This window comes from Sylvia atricapilla, chromosome Z (assembly GCF_009819655.1).
Source record: "Sylvia atricapilla isolate bSylAtr1 chromosome Z, bSylAtr1.pri, whole genome shotgun sequence".
Taxonomy (NCBI): domain Eukaryota; kingdom Metazoa; phylum Chordata; class Aves; order Passeriformes; family Sylviidae; genus Sylvia; species Sylvia atricapilla.
The window spans coordinates 59,515,301-59,541,256 of NC_089174.1; the positions used below are offsets into that span (position 1 = coordinate 59,515,301).

The 25,956-nt window shown below is 35.8% G+C and overlaps 1 protein-coding gene across 1 annotated transcript in view; it reads left to right on the forward strand.

Annotated features, from left to right (window-relative positions):
• PTPRD (protein tyrosine phosphatase receptor type D) overlaps positions 1 to 25,956 on the forward strand; it is a 282,751-nt gene that overhangs the window by 139,662 nt on the left and 117,133 nt on the right. The window contains exons 4-12 of the mRNA XM_066339280.1: positions 1,359 to 1,547; positions 5,337 to 5,447; positions 6,836 to 6,847; positions 8,911 to 9,180; positions 9,800 to 10,381; positions 18,359 to 18,492; positions 19,741 to 19,885; positions 23,174 to 23,479; positions 24,528 to 24,721. Coding sequence (XP_066195377.1) covers positions 1,359 to 1,547; positions 5,337 to 5,447; positions 6,836 to 6,847; positions 8,911 to 9,180; positions 9,800 to 10,381; positions 18,359 to 18,492; positions 19,741 to 19,885; positions 23,174 to 23,479; positions 24,528 to 24,721 — 1,943 coding nt within the window. The remainder of the gene's footprint in view (positions 1 to 1,358; positions 1,548 to 5,336; positions 5,448 to 6,835; positions 6,848 to 8,910; positions 9,181 to 9,799; positions 10,382 to 18,358; positions 18,493 to 19,740; positions 19,886 to 23,173; positions 23,480 to 24,527; positions 24,722 to 25,956) is intronic.

Sequence of the window (25,956 nt, forward strand, 5' to 3'; positions counted from 1 at the left end):
TGTTCGTTGTCCATTCTGTGTGCATTGGGTGAGCGATGTCAAACTGATCAAATATGCAGAGAGTTGAAAAATGCTAAGAACCATGATACAAACCAAGGCAAGGTCATTTTGTAACAAGGGCTCGTCTGGTAACCTCTCTTTGTAGTTGTTTTCTACATTGTTCAGCTCATACACTGAAAAATAACTTCTGTGGAGTTTGTGCAGCGATTGGAAATTATACTCGTGCAGTACTTAATGCATTCTTTTAATGCCAGTAGTGAAATTCCACACCTTTGATAACAAATTCAAAGAATGTGGCCTATTTCTAAATCACTTGTATTTGTCATCCAAAACAAAATACACATTACATGTGTAAGTCACTAAGCCACAAGGACAGAGAAAATTGACCTTTAATGGCCTCTCAAAATGACAGTACCAAATGGCTTTGAGAAAGTCAAGTCTGATTTAAATTGTTGATGAATTGGAAACTAATTGACTAAAACTGAACATTATGTTGGAAGACCAGTATATACTATAGTTCAGAGCCTAATGAATATGTGAATGGTTAATAAAAAGTATTTGCTGGCCACCTCAAATAAAATTTCAGAGGTAGCAATATATAAAAATTTTGTAACAGTTACTTCTCCTGTGGCTGAGATACAGTTGTTCTAAGATTTGATGCTTAGCTTTGTTTCACAGTGTTTGATGATCTGTCATACTTGGTATCACTAAAGTGTAAAGACAGTTGTGCAAATCATGAATAAACTTAGAGAAAAAAAGGTAATTAATATCTTAAAAACTCTCCAATTAGATATTTCATTATTTCCCTGGTCCATTTGATATTGAATATCTGGGTTTATTGCCAGATACCTGAAAGCCAGGTTGGATACCAGCCACAACTGTCAAAAATATAACAGTTCTGGGTATTGGAATGTTACATTGTGATGTTTCTCATAAAAATTTCATGAAGAGCATTCATTCAAAGAGATTCTATGCATAAGGCAGATGGATAGAATTTAATTGCCCTTATTAAAAATAAGAAAGAAAGGCTCTTTACTACTCCATCCTATTAACATTCAAGATAGATTATCTTTGTTGTACACTTAGGTATTTGCAAAGGGGACTCTAGGGTTTTCTGTATAAGCTAAATAGGAAAGGTAATGTCATAAAAATTTTGTTCTGTGTCACAGGTCAAATCTGATTTTATAATTAAGTTTGTAGCCATTTTTTTTTTATTTTGTATAAGCATTTTGATCAATTGTTTGTTGTTTACAAACAATTAGGTGATCACTGAATGTTAAGCAGGATGATGATTTGGGCTTTCATGCAATACTCCACAACTAATATGAAATCCCTCAATTTATACATTTCTTTTTCAGAGGATCAAATTCCTCGAGGTTTTCCAACAATTGATATGGGCCCACAGCTGAAGGTGGTTGAACGAACTCGTACAGCTACCATGCTATGTGCAGCCAGTGGCAATCCTGATCCTGAAATAACTTGGTTCAAAGATTTCTTACCTGTTGACACAAGCAACAACAATGGCCGCATCAAGCAGCTACGCTCAGGTAGGGTCTTGTTACTGTTTCCACCAACGCCCAGAGTTGTTCTCTCTCACTTTTTCTTTCTTTTCTTTCTCTTCCTTTTTAAAAAATTTTTATTTATAGGTAATAATTTCTCTTTCCCCTCTCCTTTTCTGTGTTACTAAGTGTGTTGTCCATGTCTGTGATGTTGTCATAGCTTTCTATAGAGTCTGTCTCTGTGTTTTGCAGCTTCTGTTTACTCCACATTGCTCACTGCTGTGACTGTATTTTTGATAATTTTTTTCTTTACTGCTTTTTGCAGTACTTGATGGATCCATTATCTCCTCTTTCTTTCTTCTTTCCTTTTAATTTTTTTTAACAAATTTATTTCAACATTGGACTTCATTCAGAAATTGCAAGGAGTACCAATGGTTATATTCATCAAAACCAAAACCTGCATTAGACACTTCAATTAAAATCTAAAATGTGTTTATTGCTGTCTTTTCCACATTTGACTTCACCAAAGATTAGCCAGTTTGGACACATCTTCTTTCCTCTCACAAATACATAAAGCACAGTACTTCTTCCCATGCAGATTTATACCTGAAAAAAAAAAAAAAAGGAAATGAACTCTTTGGGTTATCTATGGAACGAAGTTGGGGTTTTTTTGCTGGCTGAGCATTTTTCCAACACATTTAGCCACAGTAGTGTGCGTCCACGCTAAAGCTTTATGAATCCTATATTTTCTGGATCTACAGAAGTCTGCTTTTGGTGTAGATTCCAGCTTTTGCTGCTGTCTCTCTCTCTTTGCCCCTTGCACCCCCCTAGCAGTTTTCTCACTCTCCTCCTGCCCTAGTTTATTCTTTTGCTCTCTTTAGATTAAAAACAAGACAGAAAAAAACCAAAGAACCAAAACTATCTCTAAATTTATCAAGTTTAAAGCTTATCCCAAAATAAGATCATTGATCATTGGGATATAATGAGCTTTTTTCTTTTACAATTGTAGTAGATATCGTTGTAGAATCTAAGTTGTTTAATCACGTGTCTTCCCAGAATTCTCAGCTTTTGACCTGTCCTGTGATGTTAAATCGTCTTGTTAACCTACTTTTTGCTTGTTGTCAGCAGAACTGTGTAAATAAACCTTCTGTTAATGTAAATTAAGATTTTTTCACATGTGACATAGATGATTTAGTATATAAAGCTTTAACTGAAAACTTTGTACCAAATTATAAGGAATATAATAATATTTTTATGCTGTCTTTCTTCTCTCCGTATTTAAATCTCCAGAATCTATTGGTAAGTGCTTAGTTCTGAAGCGCACTTCACCCCCACTAATTTCCATATTCAGAATATTATGATTATGATTATGATAATTATTATATTATTAGTATTATTATTCTTAAAATGCATGGCATGCATTTTACTAACAGTCAGTGTAGTCACCAGATCCCTATAGTGGCGCACACGCACACCTCCACAGAAATGTTGTCTTACCAGTCATAGCAACACCTAAAAGAAACAGTACACATGTATCACATAGATCTAGAACAGTAAATGCCATAATCCAGCCTAAACTACAGTGTTTGTTTTGAGCTAGACTTCAATGTATCCTCTTTTTATATATATATAGATATACATATATATATATTTAAACAGATTTTCCAGTATTTTCCTAGAATATGTCAAAAGTACAGTTTTGTAAAGTTTCCTTTAAGTATTTGAGGCATATTTGATACATATCTAACCCTATATAACCAAACGTCTAAGAACTCAGATGCTACTCTGAGAATGGCAGTGCAGCCAATTAATAGCCTTTTTGCCCTTTGTGGTACAATGCAACTTGCTTTTATAACCTGATAATACTATCTAATATATTCCTGTTTTAACAGTATAGTAATTCAAGTTTCTCTTAAGACCTTATTTAATTCTGTAAATCTAATTTGATTCTTCTTCCAAAGCCCTAGCCTCCTTCTTCTCGTACTAATGCTTCTTCTTTCTAATCTTATTTGCATTCATATTATCCACCCAGGTGGTACACCAATAAGAGGTAAGAGTGCTGAACTAACGTTCACAGAATGATCTTACTCATTCTTTCTGTCTTTCCATCCCTCTCATCTTTGTCCTGTTTTTGGTTTTGTTTTGTTTTCCTTAAGGAAAAAACAAAACAAAACAAAAACCATGGAAATGTCCATAATCTGATTTTCTTTCTCCTTCGTCCTGTTTGGTTATGATCAGTGACTCTCATATTGTGACCTTTCTTTCTTCACATTGCCTTTTCCTTTCCCCTTTTCATTTGTTCATTTAAAAATTAAATAAATAAATAAATAAATAAATCGTGATATGCTTCAAAGAAAGCATATCCAGGTCTCCTGGCCATAGCCCAGTCACAGCGTACCATTTGTCCCTCTTTTTTCTTTTTCTTCTTCTTCTTCTCCTTTTTCTTCTTCTCCTTTTTCTCTTTTTTTTTTTCTTTTTCTTTTTTTTTTTTTCTTCTTTTTTCCTTCCTCTTTTTTTTTGTCCAACTGGAGCAAAAAAAGATCATTTTTTTTCTTCCTTAGCTGTTCTTGTCCTGGACCAAAGCCAAGATGGTCTGGAGAACAGTAGCAGACATGCAGAAGACAACATGGACTATCTTCTTTTTGTCTTATCTTTCATAAAAGGTTTTTGGTTTTGTTTTCTTCAATCCTTTTTTCTTTAACTTCTTTAACTTTTTTCTTTAACTTTAATAAAATTGAAAGTTATGTATCCACCCCTAAAAGAATTACAGAAATGTGGGTTTTTTCCCTTTATTGTGGTTTTGCCTCTTTTTTTTTGGTTGTTATTGTAGTTTTCTTTTTTTTTTGGAATTCCCTCACCTCTGGATTTTTGGATCTTCTAATCTGCAGGCTTTGGATATGAAAGGTTACTGACTCATTGTTCTTGGTGGTATGTGGTATTGTTGGCTTTTTATACTCTAGAACAACTGTTTGCTTCTTTTGTCATTCTTGTTTTGTATTTTTCTTGGGTTTTGTGACACCACACTGCTAATCCCACTTGTGGATTTTGATGGGTGTCTCAGGGGGGGCCCTGCTATGGTCCTCAGCAGTGGTTGGTTGGTTCATCCTTGTTGGCGTAGACCATGCTTTTGAAACTTTTTTGTCTTCTAATTCAACTGCTCTTTGTTTTTCAGCAAATGTACTTTAAGATTGTAAGTTGTGGAAAACGGTCTTTCTTTTCTTAACAATCTGCATGTCTTAAAGGAGTTTTATTTCTTTAAAATAATATTTTGCTAATTGTAAATGACTAATACAATTTCTTTTTTTTTCACTTCAAGCAGCCTTTTTGTTCTTGCTGCGCATTTTTGGCTTTCTTCAGCAGAAGATTTCTTGAAGTCTGTCCTGCTTTTTTACGAGTACCACCTTTTGTGCTACTTTTGTTACTAGACTGAAACAATGAAATAAAAAAAAACCAAAAAAAACCAAAAAAAAACTATAATGACCCAACTACTTAATCTCTATTGTTTTATTAAAAGCCATTCTTCCTTGAAGCAGTCTCACCCATCTTCATTAAATGGTTTAGGAAAGAGTATTGTTTAGACAGGGTTTTGTTGTGTTTTTGGTTTTTTTTTTTGCCAAATGCTAATTGTTTTCCTGTGCTAGCACTGATGATGTGAAAAAAATAATCTCTGTTTTTTTCATTGCATCATTTTCTGTCTGTGCACCTTAGCAAGAAAATGAATCGACGTTGAGTGGACCTTCGCATACAAGCTTTTCATATTGTTGAGAGGTGTATTGTTACGGATATAAAAAGCCTTCTCTGACCCTCTCTTTGGCAATGTATTCTATATTCATACAGGTGCCCTCCAAATTGAACTGAGTGAAGAATCTGACCAAGGCAAATATGAGTGTGTTGCAACCAACAGTGCGGGTACACGCTATTCTGCCCCTGCCAATCTATATGTCAGAGGTAGGAATGACATAACCCTGGCATCCACTGCTCGTGCAGGTTCAGGGCTAAGATACTCTCAGGATCTATACAGTTATCACCGTAATAATCAAAATGCCATGGTAAATGTGTCAATTGTAAAATTAATTTTAACTATAGAGGAAAGGGTTGGGGTTTATTTTGTTCTTTTAAAGCACTCTTGAGTCCAGTCTATCCTGTGGGTTAAGGTTTGTAAGTATATTTATATTTTTACATTTTAACTTCTGGTTTTTTCCTGCATTAAGTTAAATTGTGTTTTGCATTTATTTTCTTTTATTGGTTTTGTTTTGTTTGCTTTGCTTTTCAAACTCCTGAGGTGACTGCTCTGTGTGCCATTAATCAGCTGAGTGTAACCCTGAGGCATTGAGATGTATGCCTACCTGACCTCTGCTGTCTAACTGCAAAGGAAAGGCTATTAACATTATAACTTTATGTATGCAGAGCACAACTGTATTTTCTTCTTTTCTCTTTCTCCTTAAAATATATGTGTATATAAATAGATATTTTTTTTTTAGCGTAGACTTGTAAATGAAGTGTAGTCCATTAGAATGACAGTGGTCAATTGGCTGTATTACTTTAAGAAATTATGTCTTTGTATGACAGGTATGACTAATAATAAAACCATTATGTTCTTCTGTATAGTAGTTAAAATTGTCATTAACATATTGAAATTTTCTTTTTTGGTTCAGCTAGAAAGAGTGGCTTTGTTTCAGGCAGTATTTCCTACGTTTCTGGCAGATATTTCCATCTGATTGATGCAGATTTCTGTAAAACAAAGCCTCTTACATACATACATACATATGTGTGTATATATATATATATGTGTGTGTGTGTGTGTGTCTATAGTATATGGGGATGGGTGGGGGAAATAGGAATGAAAACATAAACAGCTGTAAACCTTACTGTAGGATGGATGACCTTACAGAAAATGCCTAGCTTGATTTTGAAATTTTTTTAAAGCTGATTTTTCTATCAACCTGATACATTTTCATATGGTGTTACTCTTTTGGCTAATTAAAAAAGAAAAGAAAGGAAAGCCTTTCATAGTTATGACATCCATAGAAAGTTATTTGATCTTTTATTTTCTTTCTCTTCTCCTCCAACATACTGACTTTCCTGTACTGCATGAGGCATGTATACCTTTATATCCAAAGGAAAATTTCAAAATTATGCTAGCTATTGTTTCCGTTGTAGCTGTGGAAAATGCTAACTTTTCAAGATGAGGTAGGAAGATTTAATTAGAGCAAGTAGAGATGTTCAAGTAGCAGTTGAAAGCCTTGATATGGCCTTTTTACTCTCTCTGTGTTTCCCTTGTTTTTCTCCTTTCCTCATTTCATTGTGTTCTGCATCAAACCCCCTACATCCCTCAGAGCTGCGAGAAGGTTGGTGTGTTTTTTACTTTTTACCCACCTTACAAAACTATTAATTAAACCAATAACAAAGAATACAAATGAAATGAATGTAGCTGCATTGTGGCATTTTTTAAGTTAATGTTATGTTTAAGTGGAGAATGCCCTGGTCATTGCTTCTGATGAGTGCTGGTATCTAACTGTTGTGCATGACAAGAGAGAATGAACCTGGATGCATGGCTATCTCTTTGGCTTTTAATACTAACGTCTACTAAACTTGGTCAGTGTTCCTGCTTTTTCTTCCCTTTTAATTTCTTCTTTACACTGATGCCTGCTTTTCAAGGAATGGTTTCAGTAGTTGCTTTTCTAAATGGCCCACGCATGAAGACTAAACTCTCCTTTGTCTATAAGGATTTTGTTCAGTACAAGAAGTTGCTCATTGCTTGCCGTTTGCTTTGTGTGGCCTCTGTGAACTGGCCATTTACGGATGTTTTGCTCTCTGCTTGTTCCCCTTCTACCTGTCATTCACTCATGAGGCCATTGCAGTAAGCCCCTTCTGAATCCATAGAAGATCACAGAAATTTAATCAAGCCCAGTGGAAAGGTTTCGCATAAATATAGTTTTCCTGGTTTTTGTTTGTTTGTTTGTTTGTTCGTTTTCAAACTCACTCATAGTCTTATACTAATTTTTTTATGAATTAAAACTGTGTTTAATGATTAGCCTCTGTTAAGGCCAAAAAATACAGTTTCGAGTACACCATCCAATGAATGGCCTAAATACAAGCCTACCTCTCTCAGTTACCTCTATCACTTCCACCTCCTACACACATGTGCACACCACTGAGAATATTTGAAGCAGGAACACTGATCTGTTATTGCCTGGTAATTTTCTCGGTGTTGTGTTTGTTTAAATATTAACTACTTTGTTAGTGGAATGTCCTGCTATGTGTTTAAGGTTGAACACCCCTTGCTATCAATACAGAAATGTATACAATATTGTTAATCCTTATTTTGCTTTCCCTTAACTGTGAGCATAGTGGAATCCTGAATGTTTAATATTCTGCTATTTCCCCAGTCGCCCATCCTAGCAGCCGCTTTTTAACCACCTAAATTTAATCTAAGTTCCTTCTCCCTCAAACGCTATGCTCCTCTTAAACTTCTGTATCTGTCAGCCTATCCTATTCCCATCACTTTCGAGTTTCCTTTCCTCACCCAGTGTTTTCTTTTTATGTTGTTATCTCTGCAGTTTTTACTCAGACATTTCCTTAAGCATGATTCTCTACTGTTTCTGTCACTTGCTTGCCTGCATGATCAAGTCCAGTACTTTGTACTGGCATTGCCTAGTTTCTTTCTGTGACTCTGTCTCTCCCTTCTCTCTCTCTGTCTCTCTCTCCATATATATATATGTATATGTATATTTATATATATTAGTATATGTGTATACATATGTGCATATATATATATATATTTGTATCTGTGCGCAATTATATATTTTTTCTATGTTTATTTCAGTGTTAGTGTGAGGTCTTGAGGCTGCATCTACTTTGAGTCTGAAAGCAAATGAAATTGCACTTTCAATTTACTCTAGGCAGTGTGTTCCAGGACTGTGATGTGACAATGTGGCCTAGCACATTTATTCACATCAACTGGAAGCATGCAGCATTGAAGTTGGTGATCAACTCAAGCATGCTGTTGACCTTCCAGTTTTCTTCTGTGCATATATATATGTATCGGCGTAAAAAATGCATATATATATATATGTGCGCCTATGTGTGTGCGTGCACGTGTGCGTGTATATCTTTTGCATGGTGTTTGTGTATTGTTAGTATGTAGTTAGTTACGTGTGGGGCCCTAGTAGGTCTGAATCAGCCTTTGTATGAATGTGCCTAATTATATTGTCAAATAAATACAGAATAATTCACATTGTGTGCAGACAAAATTCTTGTTTAGTCTCTTATTTCTCTTATATATATTTTCTGACAGACCTGAATAAACGCTAAAATAGTAAATTGTGTCTGTACACTGCATGCTGTCCTTATGCAAGACTCAGTTTCCTTTTTTGTATATGTTACTACCTTTTTCTGTGTTTTGTTCCAGTTCGACGGGTCCCACCGAGGTTCTCTATCCCCCCCACAAATCATGAGATCATGCCTGGCGGGAGTGTAAATATCACCTGTGTTGCGGTGGGATCACCAATGCCATATGTGAAATGGATGCTAGGAGCAGAAGATTTGACCCCTGAGGATGATATGCCAATAGGGAGAAATGTCCTTGAGCTTAATGATGTCAGACAGTCTGCAAACTATACTTGCGTTGCTATGTCTACCCTTGGTGTTATAGAAGCAATAGCGCAGATAACTGTCAAAGGTATATCTCAAGAACATTTATTTGGACACAGTTCTGTCTTTCATTTCATTCATTCTGAGCAAATATATTGCACTGAAAGGTCTAAATGCCATTTGCCCTCTTAAATCAAGAGAGTAAATATTTCTAACCAGTCACTGAGAGTCACTGACAGAAGACAAAATACAGGTTCAGACAGCAGTAATAATCATTAATTGAATAATTAATATTCATTAAAATAAGTTAGTCATAATGTTCCATTTTTCTTCTGTGTCTAGCATTCAGCCATCAGCTCAGTTAAAGAAATGATCTTGTAATGTTGTATTTATTTATCAACAGCAGGAGCCTTTAAGAACCAATCAAATGATTTTTAGAATTGCTGGGTGTCCAAGTATATTCACTGAGTAACTGGAAACAAGAGCTTCAAAAAATACCTGAAAATTTGTTTGTAATTATGAATTGTCTTTCTATGAGATTCCTCTTCTGCATATAGTTACGGATTTATTGCAGGTTGCGCCTTCTTTCCATTTTGTCTTCCGCTTTTTATTTTTGTTTAGTTGTTATTGTTTGTAAGTTTTTTATTCTAATAAAGAATGTTTACTGTTACGTAGTGCTAACTGTATTTTTTGTTATTTGTATTTAGCCTTACCCAAACCTCCTGGAACGCCTGTGGTGACAGAAAGCACAGCAACTAGCATAACGTTGACTTGGGATTCTGGAAACCCTGAGCCAGTTTCTTACTACATAATCCAACACAAACCCAAAAACTCTGAGGAGCCATATAAAGAAATTGATGGGGTGGCCACAACACGTTATAGCGTGGCTGGCCTAAGCCCATATTCAGAGTATGAATTTCGAGTAGTTGCTGTAAATAACATTGGGCGAGGCCCACCCAGCGAGCCTGTGTCAACAAGGACTTCAGAACAGGCCCCCTCAAGTGCACCACGCAATGTACAGGCTCGTATGCTGAGCTCCACCACCATTCTGGTACAGTGGGAAGAGCCTGAGGAACCTAATGGGCAAATACAAGGTTACAGAGTTTACTATACCATGGACCCCACTCAACATGTCAACAGCTGGATGAAGCACAATGTGGCTGACAGCCATATTACCACTATTGGGAATCTTGTACCCCAGAAAACATACTCTGTGAAGGTTCTTGCTTTTACTTCTGTTGGAGATGGACCACTTTCTAGTGACATTCAAGTCATCACTCAGACAGGAGGTAAGCTAGCAATGAGCAAAATTAGTGGGAGAGACTTTCGGTTTAAAATGTTGCAAAAAGATCTGCCCCTCAAGTATAGCCAGTTTATTCAGGCAGTCTTTGCAGATAACCTTTTTCCATTCCACAGTGCAAGTTATCTTTTCAGAGTGGAAATTATCTTCATGCTTTCTTTTTTCATCAATGTCAAGAAATTTATGTGCAGTGCAACTGAAGCCTCAGGGAGACTTTCATCCTGGATGTGGCCAAATTTTATGGCTTTTGTTTGGCAGTGCTCTGTACACTAAACCTGTTTGTCAGTAGTTCTTAGTAGGTTTTTTGAAATGTTACTTGTGGGTTTTGGTGGGCTTGTTTAGGTGACATGTTGCTCTCCTATGCCGTATCACTCTAGGGAATATTGCTTTTGGAAATTTAAAATGTATGTATACTGCATATGTATTAAACTAGTTGGTAGGATTCTGAGAACACAGAAAGCATGAGAGCATTAAATACAACAAACTTTTTTGTAGGCTCAAGCAAGCAGGTTTGCACACTTTGGATTTATAAGTCAAATCAAACCTGCCCCTACAAAATGCATACCGCAGGGTCACTATTTTCTCAGTTTATGTTTGCAGTTAGGTTGTTTTGTTTCTGTTCAAGAACTTTTAGGTCCATGAATTAGTTTTATTAGTAAAGGACAAGCAAGCCCAGTAAAAAAAATGGCAGAAAAGTTTTTATGAAGTCTAAAGTGAGAAGCTCTGGTAGAGTTACACTGCACAAAGTTTTTTACTGTAGCAATAAGAAATAAAAAGGTCCTTTTGTCTAGCAGTTTATAGAAAGCTGTATGAAGTATTACTGCAGGCCAGTGATTTCCTAGAAATATATAATAGTACTTGAATTTTTTATTATGAGAAAGTTTCCTGTTGCAGAATTTAGCATCACTCAAATTCTTAAAAACAGATCTCTAAAGTATAACTGCAGACAGTTCCGTTTCATCTAGTTTTTACTTCTGCATTTTACCAATATGCATTTAATAAAGATAGAAATTGATGTATTGCCCTGGAATCTTTCTAGGTGTTATGTTGCACAAAGGTTTAGATGTCACCTTTTGCAGTACCTCAGCTAAGAATTTTATAATTTTTTTCAATCTTATGGTGGTAGATTAAAATGTGTCTGTGTGAACATGCAAATATAGATATATACACTATGGTTTAATTCTGTTATTTGCAACCATTTTCAGACAACTAGTTTTTGTACTGACATCTAACTTCTGATTGAATCCACATGCATAAAGCTTTTCCAGATGAAGGTTCACTGATCTCCTTATCTGTGTTTTTACTCACAACTGTAAACCTCTTAGATTAGCAAGTGTCTGACAGTGGCTTTCCCAGTGAAGGATGAAGGAATCAAAATAATGAGCACTGAGGCTCAGCTGGACTGGCCCAAGTTACATTACTTTCTGAGGTCACTTCAGAGAAGTAAGGGTGTCCATCTGTTTCTGATTACTGTTGCAATCTGAAGAAATTACAATATTGACAGTGCTTGAGGGTTTTCAATACATTATTTCAGTGTTTAATTGCAACTGTGTTAAAAATATGAAATAAAGAATGGGGCATAGAGGAATTGTATTTAGGCATTGATATTTTTACTTGAAATACAAATGTTTTAAGTCATAAAAGAGATGAAAACCAAGAAAGACTAGTGAAGTTGTCCGGTTCAGGGTATGGTTAAAAACTGAGATATCCCAATCTCTCTATCCGGTAGTTTCCTTTCAGTGAACATCATAGAAAAAAAATGCCCCCCCTGCCATTTTCTTACAGATTTGCTTTAATGTAAATCTGAATACGATTGTTTTAGTTTAAGTCTCTCAAAATTTAACACATTCCAAATATTAAAGTGAAGATAAAGTGCCATTTAAGATCAGGGAAAATGGGTTTAATGGAAACATTTTAAAAGAGTTCTAATTGGAATGGGATGCTGATTACACTTGGTTGATTTTATTTTAAACCAATAAGCTTGCCATTATATTATGCTTAGCTTAACCCCCACTTTGGGGATATTAGAAAATATATAAAACAAAATCTTGCTGACATGTGTGACTTACAGGCTCTGTTAGATGGTTCAGGGCTTTCCTGCCTTAAGTGTATTCTGATCTTCGGAGAGAGATTATAAAAATGAATAATTTGTTATTAAAAAAACTGTTCAGAGTAATTTTTGTTTTCTTAGTATGACAGAATTGTTTATTTTGAAAAGGACATGTGAGTGACTTCTTTCTTTGTAGGTCAGCTGAAACTCTGCTGATAGTGAAATTTAGATTTTTTTAATTAAAATATTGACTGGGAGTATGTAGTTTGAGAGGAAGAGAAGGATATATTTTTCAGACAACCAGACACTGCAAGAACCTCAAAAAAGTTAAATTCTGATGTTCAGTACCTTCCTTAAGCCTTTGAAGGCAAAGCTGTGTCCTGTTGCCTAGTCGTTTTCAGCAGTGGTTTCTTTACAGTGAAAATACACCATTTTAACAGATTCTGTAATCAGAATAGAGCTGTGGACCTGAGCCTTTTGAGTAAAAGGAGAGCGATTTCAAAAGTTGAGAAAGTCCTTATTCTGCATTTTGAGCCAAAGGATTAGATTCTGTTGAGGATGGAGTCAGGATTGGTCCATTATTAAGTCAATTATTAGGTTAATTGACTTACCAAATTTTACAATAAAGAAATATTTATATAAGTCTTTGTGTGATGCTTCTTGTTTTTGTTTCTGTTGATGTTTTTGGAGGTTTTGGTTTTTTACTTTGTTAGAAAACAAAATGTGTTTGTGTCCTGTTTAGCCGCTCAGGATGCACTTCTTGTAACTCATTCTAGGCCTAATCTGGTCATAAGAATGTGTACTCTGAGCAACATATTTTAATCTCTGTGCACTAGGAAAAAATAGAATTTTTAACTATCTGAGTTTGGGTTTCATTTCATTTCATTTCATTTTTGACCTGCAAAGAGAGAGTAGCTAATGAAGGAATTAAATTAATCTTGTTTTTGTTCTAAGCTGAGGTAGAAATAGAGGAGAGAGATACACAAGGTCTATTGGATAGTGGATAATTGGAAGAAGAGAGAGGGGGAAAATTTAATAAATATTCAGGGAAATTAATGTGTACCTGTTAGCATATGTTTCATTAGCAAAAAACTTAAAATACAAAACACATTAGTAGTTGTAAATGAAAGATTCTTTATGATTTGAAGACTGAGGTTTATTACAATTATAAAAGCCTAATGCTTTGAACATAGGAAAAAGGACAATAATGAGAAGGTCAAGTATCTCACTTGCAGGGCATATAAATGGAGCCTTGGATTCAACAAAATTAATGTTTCTGGAGTTCTTATGGTAAAAGCTTGGAAGTTAAGGAGTTTGTAGCAAGGAAGTACTGTTCTGTGTTGTCACAAGCTAGCTACTTTATCAGACATTAAATTTTTTTTTATGAACACGTGGTTGGTGAAACCTGATGTCTCTGAAACTACGCAGTCTTCGCCTAGTGTCTTTGTGAAGCAATTAATGAAATTTACTTCCACATGAAAAGAGTTGTGATCATGTAGCTAGAAACTCAACTCAAAGCAAGAAAGCAGGTGGGATAATCACAGAATATTTAGGGTTCTCTAATTAGAATATTAGAGATCATCCAGTCCAACTCCTCTGCCAAGGCAGGGTCACCTGGAGTGGGTGACAAAGGAATGCATCCAGGTGGGTTTTGAATGTCTCCAGAGATGGAAGCACCACAACCTCCCTGGGCAGCCTGAGTCAGTGCTCTGCCACCCTCAATATAAAGAAGTTCTTCCTCAGGTTGAGGAGAAACTTGTGGTTTAATGTATGGTTACTTCTTCATCCTATCTCTGGGCACCTCTGGAATGAGTCTGCCACTGTCCTTGTGGCACTCACCTTTGAGATACGGAGGTGGAGTATAGGATAGCTTTTTAACTGACTTAAATTTTAACTTTTCCATCAAGGGATATTTCTGATCAGGTAGGAAAGACTATTTTAGCTTTTTTAGTAACTCGCCTACTCTCAATGCACAGGTAACTTTTGTTAAGTGTTCTAGTCTCTATTTTAATTCATTTAGATGCTAACATGATGAGTTCAGTATTGAGGATCTTACCCTCACACACTGATAGGTTTATCTCTTAACTGTCTTCTCTAGTCATTCAGACAAGACCATTTGGACTCTGTCTTTATGAGTGACTAACACATTCATTTTATTCTCTAGGCTCCCACTACGTCAGTTAGAGATAATAGGTGAAGAAAGTGATTTAAGGATTTCTGTTTATTTTTCACATAATATACTATGCTTTTTTAAAATCTAAAATGTATGGCAGTTATTCTGAGTACTGTGGTTCTTCGTTTGATACTGCAAAACTGCAAACCTCAGCTATCTTCAGACTCATTTGAAGAGGTTTCAGTTGTAGCAGAGAGATGGGGATAGCATAGTGCACATATTACCATTTTATTTTGTATGTTACCCATTTCATTTTTTAATTATATTCTAGTAGCATTTATTTCAGAAAATACATGTACTGTTAGCAAAGCAAAAACTCTCGAGCACAGTAGCTCTTCAGCTGTAAGAGCTCCTCTGTAGAGTTTCATGCTTCTTTCAGAGAAATCAGAATCATAAACTCTTGGGCCCTTTAGGTTCCCTACAATTGTAAAATCTCTTGATGGATCTGTTGTTCTTCCAAAGCTAATTCCTTATTGAACTCACTGAGTTTTACTCAAAGTATGGATTTCACCCTAGCAATGTCATGGGGCCCTTTCTATACTGGACATTCTGCTCCTTTTTCCTTTATCATTCACAAACCCAGCACGGTCCTGGAGTAGTTTTCTGGTTACCTCAGACAGCTGAAGAGCTGTGCAGGGAACTAAAATGCTTTTCTGAGGTCCTATTTTATAATCCTGTTCTGGCACTTTGATCAGGGATGGAGAAAATCACAGGTGCAGGACAAAGTCGAGCAATCTGTGTTTGTTCCTGGTTGTCCAGCAGTAAAAATGGAGGAATAGGCATGTGAAAATGTTGAAAGTGATGTGATGTGATGGAAAAAGTAGTTGTGGACTTTGTTCTTTGTTTTGTTATTGCATTGTAGTCTTTCATTGTGTGTACTGCCCAAGATGTATTAAGAAGAAGGAAGACACACTTGGAGCACACAGAAGTTAGAGGTTTTAATATACTTTTGTAGAGCATACTGACTTCAAAATGGAGAAGACAGTATTGAGAGAACGTTCATGCAAAACCATCCCATTTACTAGGCTGCCCATGTACAGTACTAATACAGAGTTAGATTCGATGTGCAACATTAAAATCCCTTCCATAAGAGTATGAAATCCACTTGCATACACTTTGCAGTTTCTCTAGGCTTTTTTCTTTCTCTGAAGGAGACCAGTAGCTCCTGTCAGCTCCAGCTCAGCTTAGTTCCCATGTGCCACTGAATTTTTTTTTTTGACAGATGTGTATTCTAGGCATAAATCCTAAATAGTTAAAAGTTAATTTGTTCCACTTCCTTAAGCAGTACTTTTCCTTCGATACTGGGTTCCATACCAGAGTTTGTCAGCAATAAAGTGTGTTTAGTTTCTGTTACTTTGGTTTTGTTTCCTTTCTTCTTCATCTCTAATCTGTTTGGAGCAACATAGATTTCCCTGTCACCTTTTTCTTCTGTCAGTGTTTCACCATCAGAGTTGTCTAATTGTACTTAAAAAATACTGAGGGAGACTACATTTTGAAGAAAGATATTATTTTGACAAACAGCATTTGGAAAACTCCAATTAGTCATCAGCTTGACTTATAAAATGATTGAATTGTAGACCCAGGATGACAAAGGAATTGGGTTTTTTTAAAAGGAATACTTGGAGGATGAGGGTCTTAAGACACATAGAGAGACAGGAAATACCCTTAGTTCTCCATCTGCTGACATATTTATCATAACAGATGGTACTAGCCTTCATATGAGTCACTTGACTGATCATTTACTATTATTGCCTGTCTGTGTTCTACAATTCATGTATCTATACATTAAGTATAGATCATAGCGTCACAGGACAATTCAAGTTGACAAGGTGACTGTCTGGAGAGATGTCCAGTCACAGCCACTGCCCAGAGCAGGCTCAGCTCTGGTGTCAGACTGAGTTTCTTAGGGCTTCACCCACTTCATGTGTAAAAACCTCAGGGCTGGTGTGGTCCAGCTTCCTTGGGCCCTGGCTGCATTTCTGGTTTATCCTGAGCTTCTCATGTTTCATCTTGTGCCACTGCCTCTCACCTGCCACACTCCATGAAGAGCCTGGCTGCATCTCTTCCACCCCTTCTGTCACTGGTGGGAGTGCTGTTGAGAGCCATCCATTCTCCCAGCTGAACCATTGCCAACACTGCAGCATCTCCTTGCAAAATTAGAATCTGTCACAAATACTTAGTTGATGTTTCCTGTAATGGCTCCCAGTGGTCTGGGATCATTTCCTCTTTGCACTTTGCAGGACCCAGGCAGTGGTCTCTTTTTAGACCAGACACCTTTTAGAAAAACATCTCATTAGTCATTAGATTTTTTTCCTTTTTTCCTTTGTTTTTCTTTTTTCCTTTTTTTCTTTTTTTCCTTTTTTACTCCTCTAAAAGAGTTGGTCTTCTGTTACTCTCACTCACTCACTCAAAAAAGAGAGAGAGAGAGAGACTCAGAGAGAGACTCTCACTGTCTACTCAGGAGCTTGAATATGCACCTCATGTAGAAAGGTTCTGTTTGTTGAAAATTAGGTATCAAATCTGTACCAGAATACAAAAGGGCAGTGTTCTCCTCAAACTAATGTTCTGTAGAAGTCTGGGGAAGATAAAAATCAAAATACCAAATTATTTTAACAGTTTGCTCTCTGAAGTTTTTAGGTCTTCTACTACTATGTACTAAGGGAACATACTTGTAGTAGGATTCTTCCCTGATAAATGTTTGTGAAACCGTCATTATTGTCCCATCTACTTCTTACACCTCTTCTCAGTGTGTGCTAAGAAGTATATCTTCTTGTTTTTCCCCTGAAAAAATGACAGCATGTCAAATTTTATTCTTGAACAGCTAGAGATGCTGTGGAAAGCTGTTTCATTCCCTATCAATGACACTATTAACTGAAAGTAATGTTTTAGAACTTGGGTGCCAAAAATATTGTACACAATCCAATGATATAGTTTTGTTTTGCTGTCTTTTCCTAGTAAACCTTATAATTTGCTTTACATTTGAAGAAGTAAATTAGGATAACACTTAGTGTTGACAATTTCTGTGACCATTGTGCAAAATATAACAACAAAGAATGTTCTTGAGTAGTGCAATCAAAAGTGCATTTTGCTTCTTGAAATTGGAAAGTATTGTCACTAGAAATTCAACTATATCCTTAAATATACCAGTCATTAAAGGGTGGAAATACGTCACTGAAGGAGCAATTAGCTGAGTATCTCTTCAATGACTTATAACTACTTCAGGTTAAGCAAGGTGAATGTATGTGGCTGTCTTCTTAAAGACCAGGATGTGTTTGCTATCTTTCACTTATGAGCTGAGAAAAAAAAAATCATATCTGGAAATGCATGTAGCACTTTTAACACTTTCTTCTAGACTATTTCAGCTACATTCTATTAGCTTTTTCTCATACACTCACAAATATATAGATGTATGTATTCTACATTTCCCACATACATTATTAGATTGCTGGTATTCATCACCAAGCATCTCTTCAGTTGCATTTTGGTTCTGTTTGCTTTATTTACACTGCAAAAACATTTATTTGAGATCCTTGATAATTTTTAACATGTGACTTAAATGCATCGTTATTCTTTTTTTGTGCTTAGATAAATTTGTTTCATAGTACTCTGAATCAATTCGTTTGAGTTCAGTAAGTTAAATAAAAGCAATATTGCATGCCATATTTAGATAACATTTTAAAAGATTTGAAAGTGTTGAAGTGTCAAAAAAAATAATTTGCAACACTGCTCAACTCTTGCTTTAGTGCCTGGTCAACCATTGAACTTCAAAGCAGAACCTGAGTCTGAAACAAGCATACTGCTTTCCTGGACACCTCCACGGTCTGATACCATTTCCAGCTATGAACTGGTTTACAAAGATGGGGAACATGGGGAGGAAGTAAGTGGCAAGACAGTACATCTTTTTAATGATAAGTTGGGCATAAAATGTGGCAATGGTGTAAATTTCATGTTTTAGCAACTTACTTTAGTAGAAATGCCTTGATATTTAGATTTGTTAAGTCCAGCAGTTAGCGTAGTGACAGACTGAAAGTGGATAAACAGCAGAAAATGTTGTCAGTGGTTACCAGCCAGTGGAATTTTGCTGTAGACGGCAATGAATCCTCCACAGAAATGCCATCCAGTTTCAGACACTGATTACATGTTTCTCTATAAAGGCTTGGAAGCAAAAATGTTTGGGGGAGTTTTGTGGACCCATTAAGCCTTTTTTGAACTTACACCTGAACTTTGAAATCTATTTTCAGCCTTAGATAATTTTTGTTTCTCTGTGTCGTTGTGTAAGAGAATTCCCAAGCTTTTCTAATCTGTCAGTGATAATTGAGAAGAAAAAATAAGGTTATTTCTAAAGATTAAAACCTGCAATAGACTTTTTATGTACCATTTCTTCATAAAGAATTTTTAGTCTATGGGCCTCTGTCATGTTTGTGCCATAAACTTTAGAATAAACAGTTCTTCTGGGGGGGGGAAATGCCATATAAACCAGGTGTCACAGAGAAAAGAAAGAAACCAGGAGTCTCACAAGGACACAGGAGATTGTCAGCCTCACTGGTTTCTCCTGCATCTTCAAGTCATTGCTGATGCTTCAACTGAGCTTGTTTATGGCAGTTTCATATATACACTATGAATTCATAAGTTTGTTTGTGGAAGGGGGCCAGGTCTGTATTTCACTTCCAAATAGGATGCAGTCTGCTGCTTAATAAGTTACCTTGTAGAAGAATTTGCTTTTGATATTTTGAATACAAATTTAACTACAAGATTAAACCTAAGATAACATACACTATAAAATCACTGCCATAAAAGACAGTTATATGTAAAGGCTTTGTTCATGTGGTATTGTCTGAAAAGCCTTTCATACTTTGTATATAGCTGTTGGTTCCTCAAACAGTCAAGTTTCTTTGTGGCTCTGAGTTTCACCTGTTAAACTGTTGACTTAAAAAAACAGTTTATTAATGTTTGTCAGAAGTAATGTATTCAGCTATGGTTTTGTTCAGTTTCATTTTGTTCTGCTTTAATTTCTTGAATTTAAGCTTTTCTCTATGGTTTTATCCCCAAATAAAAGCACTCAGGCAGTGTACGGAATTCAGTCTCCAAATACTAACCAAGGCATTCTCTGATTATCTGCCTTTAGCAACGGGTTTCCACTGAGCCTACCACGTCGTATCGCCTGCAAGGCTTACGGCCAAACAGCCTGTACTTGTTCCGCCTAGCTGCACGGTCTCCTCAGGGGCTGGGTGCTTCAACAGCAGAAATCTCGGCCAGAACCATGCAGTCAAGTAGGTGTCTTTCCTTGAAATATTTATTTTCTTTGTTTCTGTTTCTCAAAGAGATTGATCTCAGTGGCCAAGGTAGGCAGAAACAGAGAAAAAAGCAAAATGCAATATTCATGTTAATTGATAAGCAAAAAAATGCTTAGCGTGGGTATACGTAAGGTGTATTGTGATCAAATTAATATAGGAATGAATTTTACATAGCTTCATAAAACAACCCAAATAAACCAGTGACTAAACAGCCAATATAATGTTGGCATAATAAAATTTTATTTTATAATAAGGTGAAACATTGTATCATGCAATAGGTATATATTAATTACAGTCCTTAACCAATAAAATTCCATCTCCCCAGTCTGCACACTCCCTAGGTTGTTTCTGCAGCATCTCTCTAAAGTGCAAAAATTTGTAGAGTGGATCAGGATGAATATTTCAGACTGTACCAGATATTTAACAACTTATTTATAGTATCTTATTCTGATTTTGTTCAATTTTCTTAACTGGGGCTTTTTATGATGTTCAGTCATTTTCCACCTGGAGAAAAAACAGTTTGAGATGTAAAAATTTGTCAGGGTCTTTTATATACACCTTAAAACATTTAAATTAAGACTTAACTAAAACAGTCAGCTATTCAGCAATGACATCCAGAAGAATTATTCTTGCTTGATAAGTTTTGCTTTCCTGACAGCTTGCATTACAATGTGTCATTGAAAACCTTAGTACAATTCTATTTGTATTTGTTTTCAATTAAATTGCCTGTTCTTAAAATAAGATTATTCAAAACAGGAAATTCAGTTTCTCAGTTGACATGAGTCTTTTTAATTTGCAGTCATGACATGATGATACAATCGTTCCTTGTTAGTGTTATACATTAATATCAATTAGTGTGACTGGAGACATAGTGCTGCTCCTCTTTAAGCGAAGCTAAATGTGTTTCTGAAGCATTTCTAAGGCACTTGGAATTAACATAAAAAACCCCATGTAACACAAGGTTAGTTTTAGATACTTTAGATGCCAACTTTTCAGTTTAGTAATTCAGAATTAATTATTTTATTAAGAAAGAGGTATTTATTTATTCATTCTAGGAGCCATTTAACTATTTAGAATGCTCATTACCTTACACTGAGTGAAGATTGCTAAGACTGCATACAAAACAAGCTAGGAGCCAAGGCAGTGTATTCCATATATAAGCACATTGCCATTTTCTCTTCTTGAATATAAGAACATGTTATGTTTTGCTCAGCCTTGTGTCTTCAGATAGTAGCAAAATCCAATTGATTTCAGTGGTCAGATCGAAGTTATTTGCTGCAAAGATTACATTTTTTTAATGTGCTTTAAGGAAAAGCATGTGTGCATTAATAAAACTGGTTAAAGTAGCCTTCAAATTCTCCTTAGTTACATAAGTGCAATTATTTTGCATTTTCAGAGTATAATGGATTTAAAATTAACAAACGTCTGTGATTTTATTAGCAATATTCACCAGAATGTGCTACTGCCTTTCATCTGGGTATCAGAGAAAGATGCTACAGGGATTTATTTCTTTTTTGTAAGATCCTTAAGGGACAGTTTACATGTATTTTACTTCCTGCACACGTTAATGGTAGAAGGGGGTCCATTTGTTTTGAGTACTTGCTTACTGAATTAGCCTATAAAAATAACCCCAAATGTGTTAATTCTCATCTGTTCTTCCATCCACCTCCTCTAGTTAATCGAAATACTAGTAAATTCCTTCCTATCTTCCCCTTGGAGGAGCAGTGTACCATACTGAGTAAAATGCCATTGATCCCTCTAGAAAGAGCTGTAGGGAACCAAAAGATACATGTGTGAATGCAGTAGGTCACAGCAGGGTCCTAGCCTTTCTCTGTTGTTTTAATTTTATTTGATGTCGCTATTATAAGTATGTACAAGTATACATTTGTTTCTTTTTTCCCTTAAGAAATGGGAAGAAAAGGTGGAGAGGGGGTTGTAAAGAGGAATAAAGGTCGTGCACACAAAATTTATGTTTCTCTTACAAGACAGGAGACAGAAATAGGAAAGGAGTCTCTACTAGTGACTCTTTCTACTCCTTCTACTAGTGAGCTTGAATTATGGCTCCTTTTTTTGGTGCTCTGAATGATCTGTTAGTAAGCATAGATTTTGGTAATTCAAAGTGCATTTAAGCACATAAATGCATGCCAAACTTTCAGTACTTGATTTGCCTCACTGAAAGCAGTGGAATGACATGTGTGCTTAAATGCTCTGAAGCTTGGAAAAGGTAAATATGCTAACATAGTCCTTTGAGAACAATTGAGTGAAGGTGAGCATTTCTGCTGTGGAAGACCGGTGATGCTGACAGGAGATCAACCAAAGTCAAAAACTCACATTTGGATGTGCAGAGCTTATAAACTCACTTTATAAAATGAGTATCTGCTTTCTTTACACGTTGTTTGGGGTAGATTTTTTTTTTTTTTCTGTAGAAGTAATATACATTACTGGTAGGAATAATTCTTTGCTAGCAAAGGTGTCTCCAAGAGGAGTTAATAAATAAAACTGACAGCTGATCTAGGGTAAGTACAAGTTACGGTCAGAATCAACAAGCCTGTCACTTTCTCCTGGTAGGTAAATCTTTGACTAAGACTTTCTTCATCTTCTATGGACTGCATGCTCATAGTATATTAGCTACAATAAATGTTTCAGTAAATGCTTTCAATTAAAATATAATTTATGGTTGACTTGTGTCAGGCACACTCAAAAAAAAAGCAAACAGTAGTTTGCTTATGAGAGTAGAAAGGCTGCAAAAATGGCAACCCATGGAGCAATTTCTAGCAATTATTGCAAGTTTTTAGGAGTTCTGTAAAAAGAGGTTTTCTGTCTTAAGGAAAGTAAAGCCACTTGAAGGGGATGTCAAAATTTGTAAGTAAATATATGTCATGTGTTATTTAAAATGTTACAGCTTGCACTAATTGCAAGAATTATAAAGATAGATCAGTAGTCATAGAGATATCACGTTTTTGTTTTATTTCAAGAAGAATTTCAATTACAGGTAGGTAATATAATTTTGAGGCTTCGTTTTCATATATTTCCCCTACATCCTTTTTCACCATTTAGTTCATCTGTTCATTTTCAGTTTCCTCATGTTAATAAGCCAAGGTGCATATGATTATCTGACGTTTTGCTTTTTTGAGTTTCTGCTTTTTTGTTTATTTATTATTTTCATTTGGTTCTCTTTTATTTATTTTTTTTCTTTTGTTCATTTTTTTTCAATCACTCCTATCCTTCCACTCAAATCCTCCTTTAACCCACTACTGAAATTAGAGCCATCCGCTCCTCCTCAAGACATTAGTTGCACAAGCCCCAGCTCCACTAGCATTTTGGTAAGTTGGAAACCTCCACCGGTGGAAAAACAGAATGGCATTATCACTGCATACTCCATCAAGTATATTGGGATTGATGGAGAAGATGTCAAGCCCCATGAAATTTTGGGAATTTCCTCGGACAGTACCCAGTACCTTTTGGAACAGCTGGAAAAATGGACTGAGTACCGGATCTCTGTGACTGCTCACACTGATGTTGGACCTGGCCCAGAGAGCTTAGCAGTATTGATTCGGACAGATGAAGATGGTATGTTGCCTCCACTACATCAGTTTGCACCTCTATGACTCTGTCATCTGCTGTCTTTTGTATAGGCTAACAGTAATTTTTTCTGCTCCTCTTTTTTTTACCCAAATATAACCAGATATAATCACCCTTTGAGCTTTTTATTTAAAGACTCTTCTTTCTACACCATTTTTCTCTTTGCTATTTTTGTATTTTTCTATCAGAAAAAAAAATTTTTGCAAGTGACATCAATCTTCTGCTCCTTTGAGCCCATACATATCCTTCTTGCTCCTCCTTTAAAGAAAAATAACTCATAGGGAAAAAAAACTTTCTGCCTTTTCCTTGATTTTTCAGTCATTGTCATTTTTAAACAGTTATGTCTATAAACTTTTTTCAGGTCTTGGTTTTTTGGTTGATTTTTTTTTTTGGTTTTTTTGTTTTTTTGTTTTGTTTTTTTTTTTTAAACTGCTTTCTTCTTCCATTCTTCTTCCATATTGTGCTTTTTGTTTTGAAGGTTTTTTTGGGTTGTGTTTTTTTGTTGGCTTGTTTTTAGTTTTGTTTTTTGATCTTGGAAAACTGATGCTCCACACATTTTCTTTTCTTCCATTCTTGAAAGTGACAGAAGACAGCCTTGTAATCAGCGTTCTTTTTATCCTGAGGAAAAAACAAACCAAAATAAAACATAGAACTGGAAAAAACAAAAAAAGGGGGAAACTTTTTTTTTAATCTTTTGTGGTTTTGTTATTATTATGGTATTATTATTTCAATGATTAAAATATCTCTTTGTACTATAATGCTTTGAATCTCAAAGCATCTTCCTTGGCTTTTGTACATTTTTACATGTTTTTCTATTTCTCTAATACTCTTTTTTCTTCCATTTTTGCATCAGTCATGTTTTTTGATCTTTTCACCGAAAGGTAGAGCAGATTTGTTGAGCATTTTCATTTGCTGAATGATTTGTATTCTTCAAAGAAAACATAGTGAGTCTGCCCTTTCTTTAAAAAAAAAAAAGCGAAAGACATGGGTGGGACAGGTAGCTGTAATTCTCTTCTGTCCAATGATGTTGTTCCAGTTCCTAGTGGTCCTCCTCGCAAAGTCGAGGTGGAGGCTGTCAACTCCACTGCTGTTAAAGTGTCTTGGCGCTCACCTGTGCCCAATAAGCAGCACGGTCAGATTCGGGGATACCAGGTCCACTACGTGAGGATGGAAAACGGAGAGCCTAAGGGTCAGCCCATGCTGAAGGACATCATGCTGGCAGATGCACAGGTAATTGGGACACTCCATTCTTTCCTTGGTCAGAGTGAAAACTTTTCATTTGCCAGAGAGCAGTCCAAAACTGCCTTTTGTTGTTGAGGGCCTTTTTTCTTTATGTTTACTAGTCTACCAGCTAGCATTTTTTTGCCTCTATTTTAAAAGCTTTTTTTCCCAAACACTTGCATTTAAAGGTTCTCGGGCCGACACTTTTTTCTCTACTGATTTGCAGCTAAATGCTAGGCTATGTCATTATTCTGATTCTGTTAAACCTGAAGACCTTACCTATACTCTGAAGTTCTAAAGCATCAGAGTGATCCAATCCAGGTCAAAGTCAGTGTAGTAAACTGTGCACAGCCTGATCCACCCATCTCCTATTTCATCGCTTCAGTGGAGAGCCTAGAATCATTAGAAGCCTGTGTTATGCTGTTACAACAGTGTTTCTCTGATTTGCTTGTACACACTTTATTACACATTTCACAAGAAATTAATGTTCTTATTGTAACTTTGGAAACCATGGAAGTGTTACAGGTTTCATAACTTTAATAAAATTAGGAACTTAGTTTGAATAGGTATGTGGTTATTTATATAGCAAAATTCCTCATCTATTTTTCGAAATTATGAGACTATGAGATAATGGAGACATCCAGTTTAAAAAGCTTCTCGAACTAGAATTTTACTGATTGAGATATACCAGTACTCTGTGAAACTTTAAAGCTTTATTCTGTAAAGCTCCTGATGCTGAAGGAGTCATCCTATGGGAAACTATTATCCATTAGACAAATCTCACTGCTAGCTCACAGTTTATGACTGGATTGACTGGAAATAAAAATAAATTATTAACCTTAATCAAAGAGTAAAATCTATTTTGTAAGCATTTTACATGGTAAACAAATGGAGAGTTGCCATTTTTTTTTCCCCCAGTCTTAGTTCTGAATTTCAGATTTGCAAAAACCTATTTGGAGAATAACTCTCCTACACCTGCATTTTGCTCATGACCCTATTTAAAAAATACTTTGTCTGTTTCTGGAGGAGTTTGCTGGCAGTACTTACTTTCCTATTTTGGAAAACATGGTGTTCTTATGGTTTAAATTCAGTGGAGAAAAAGATGAAAGTAGATCAGGAAGTGGGAAGGGAAAGGGAAAAGGGAGAGAAGATGGAAATAGACATCCTAGTGTGCCTTGGTTCTCCTCTTCCTTTCACAAATTTTAACTTTTAACCTCTCTGTGGTAGGGGATTAAAATGTTTTT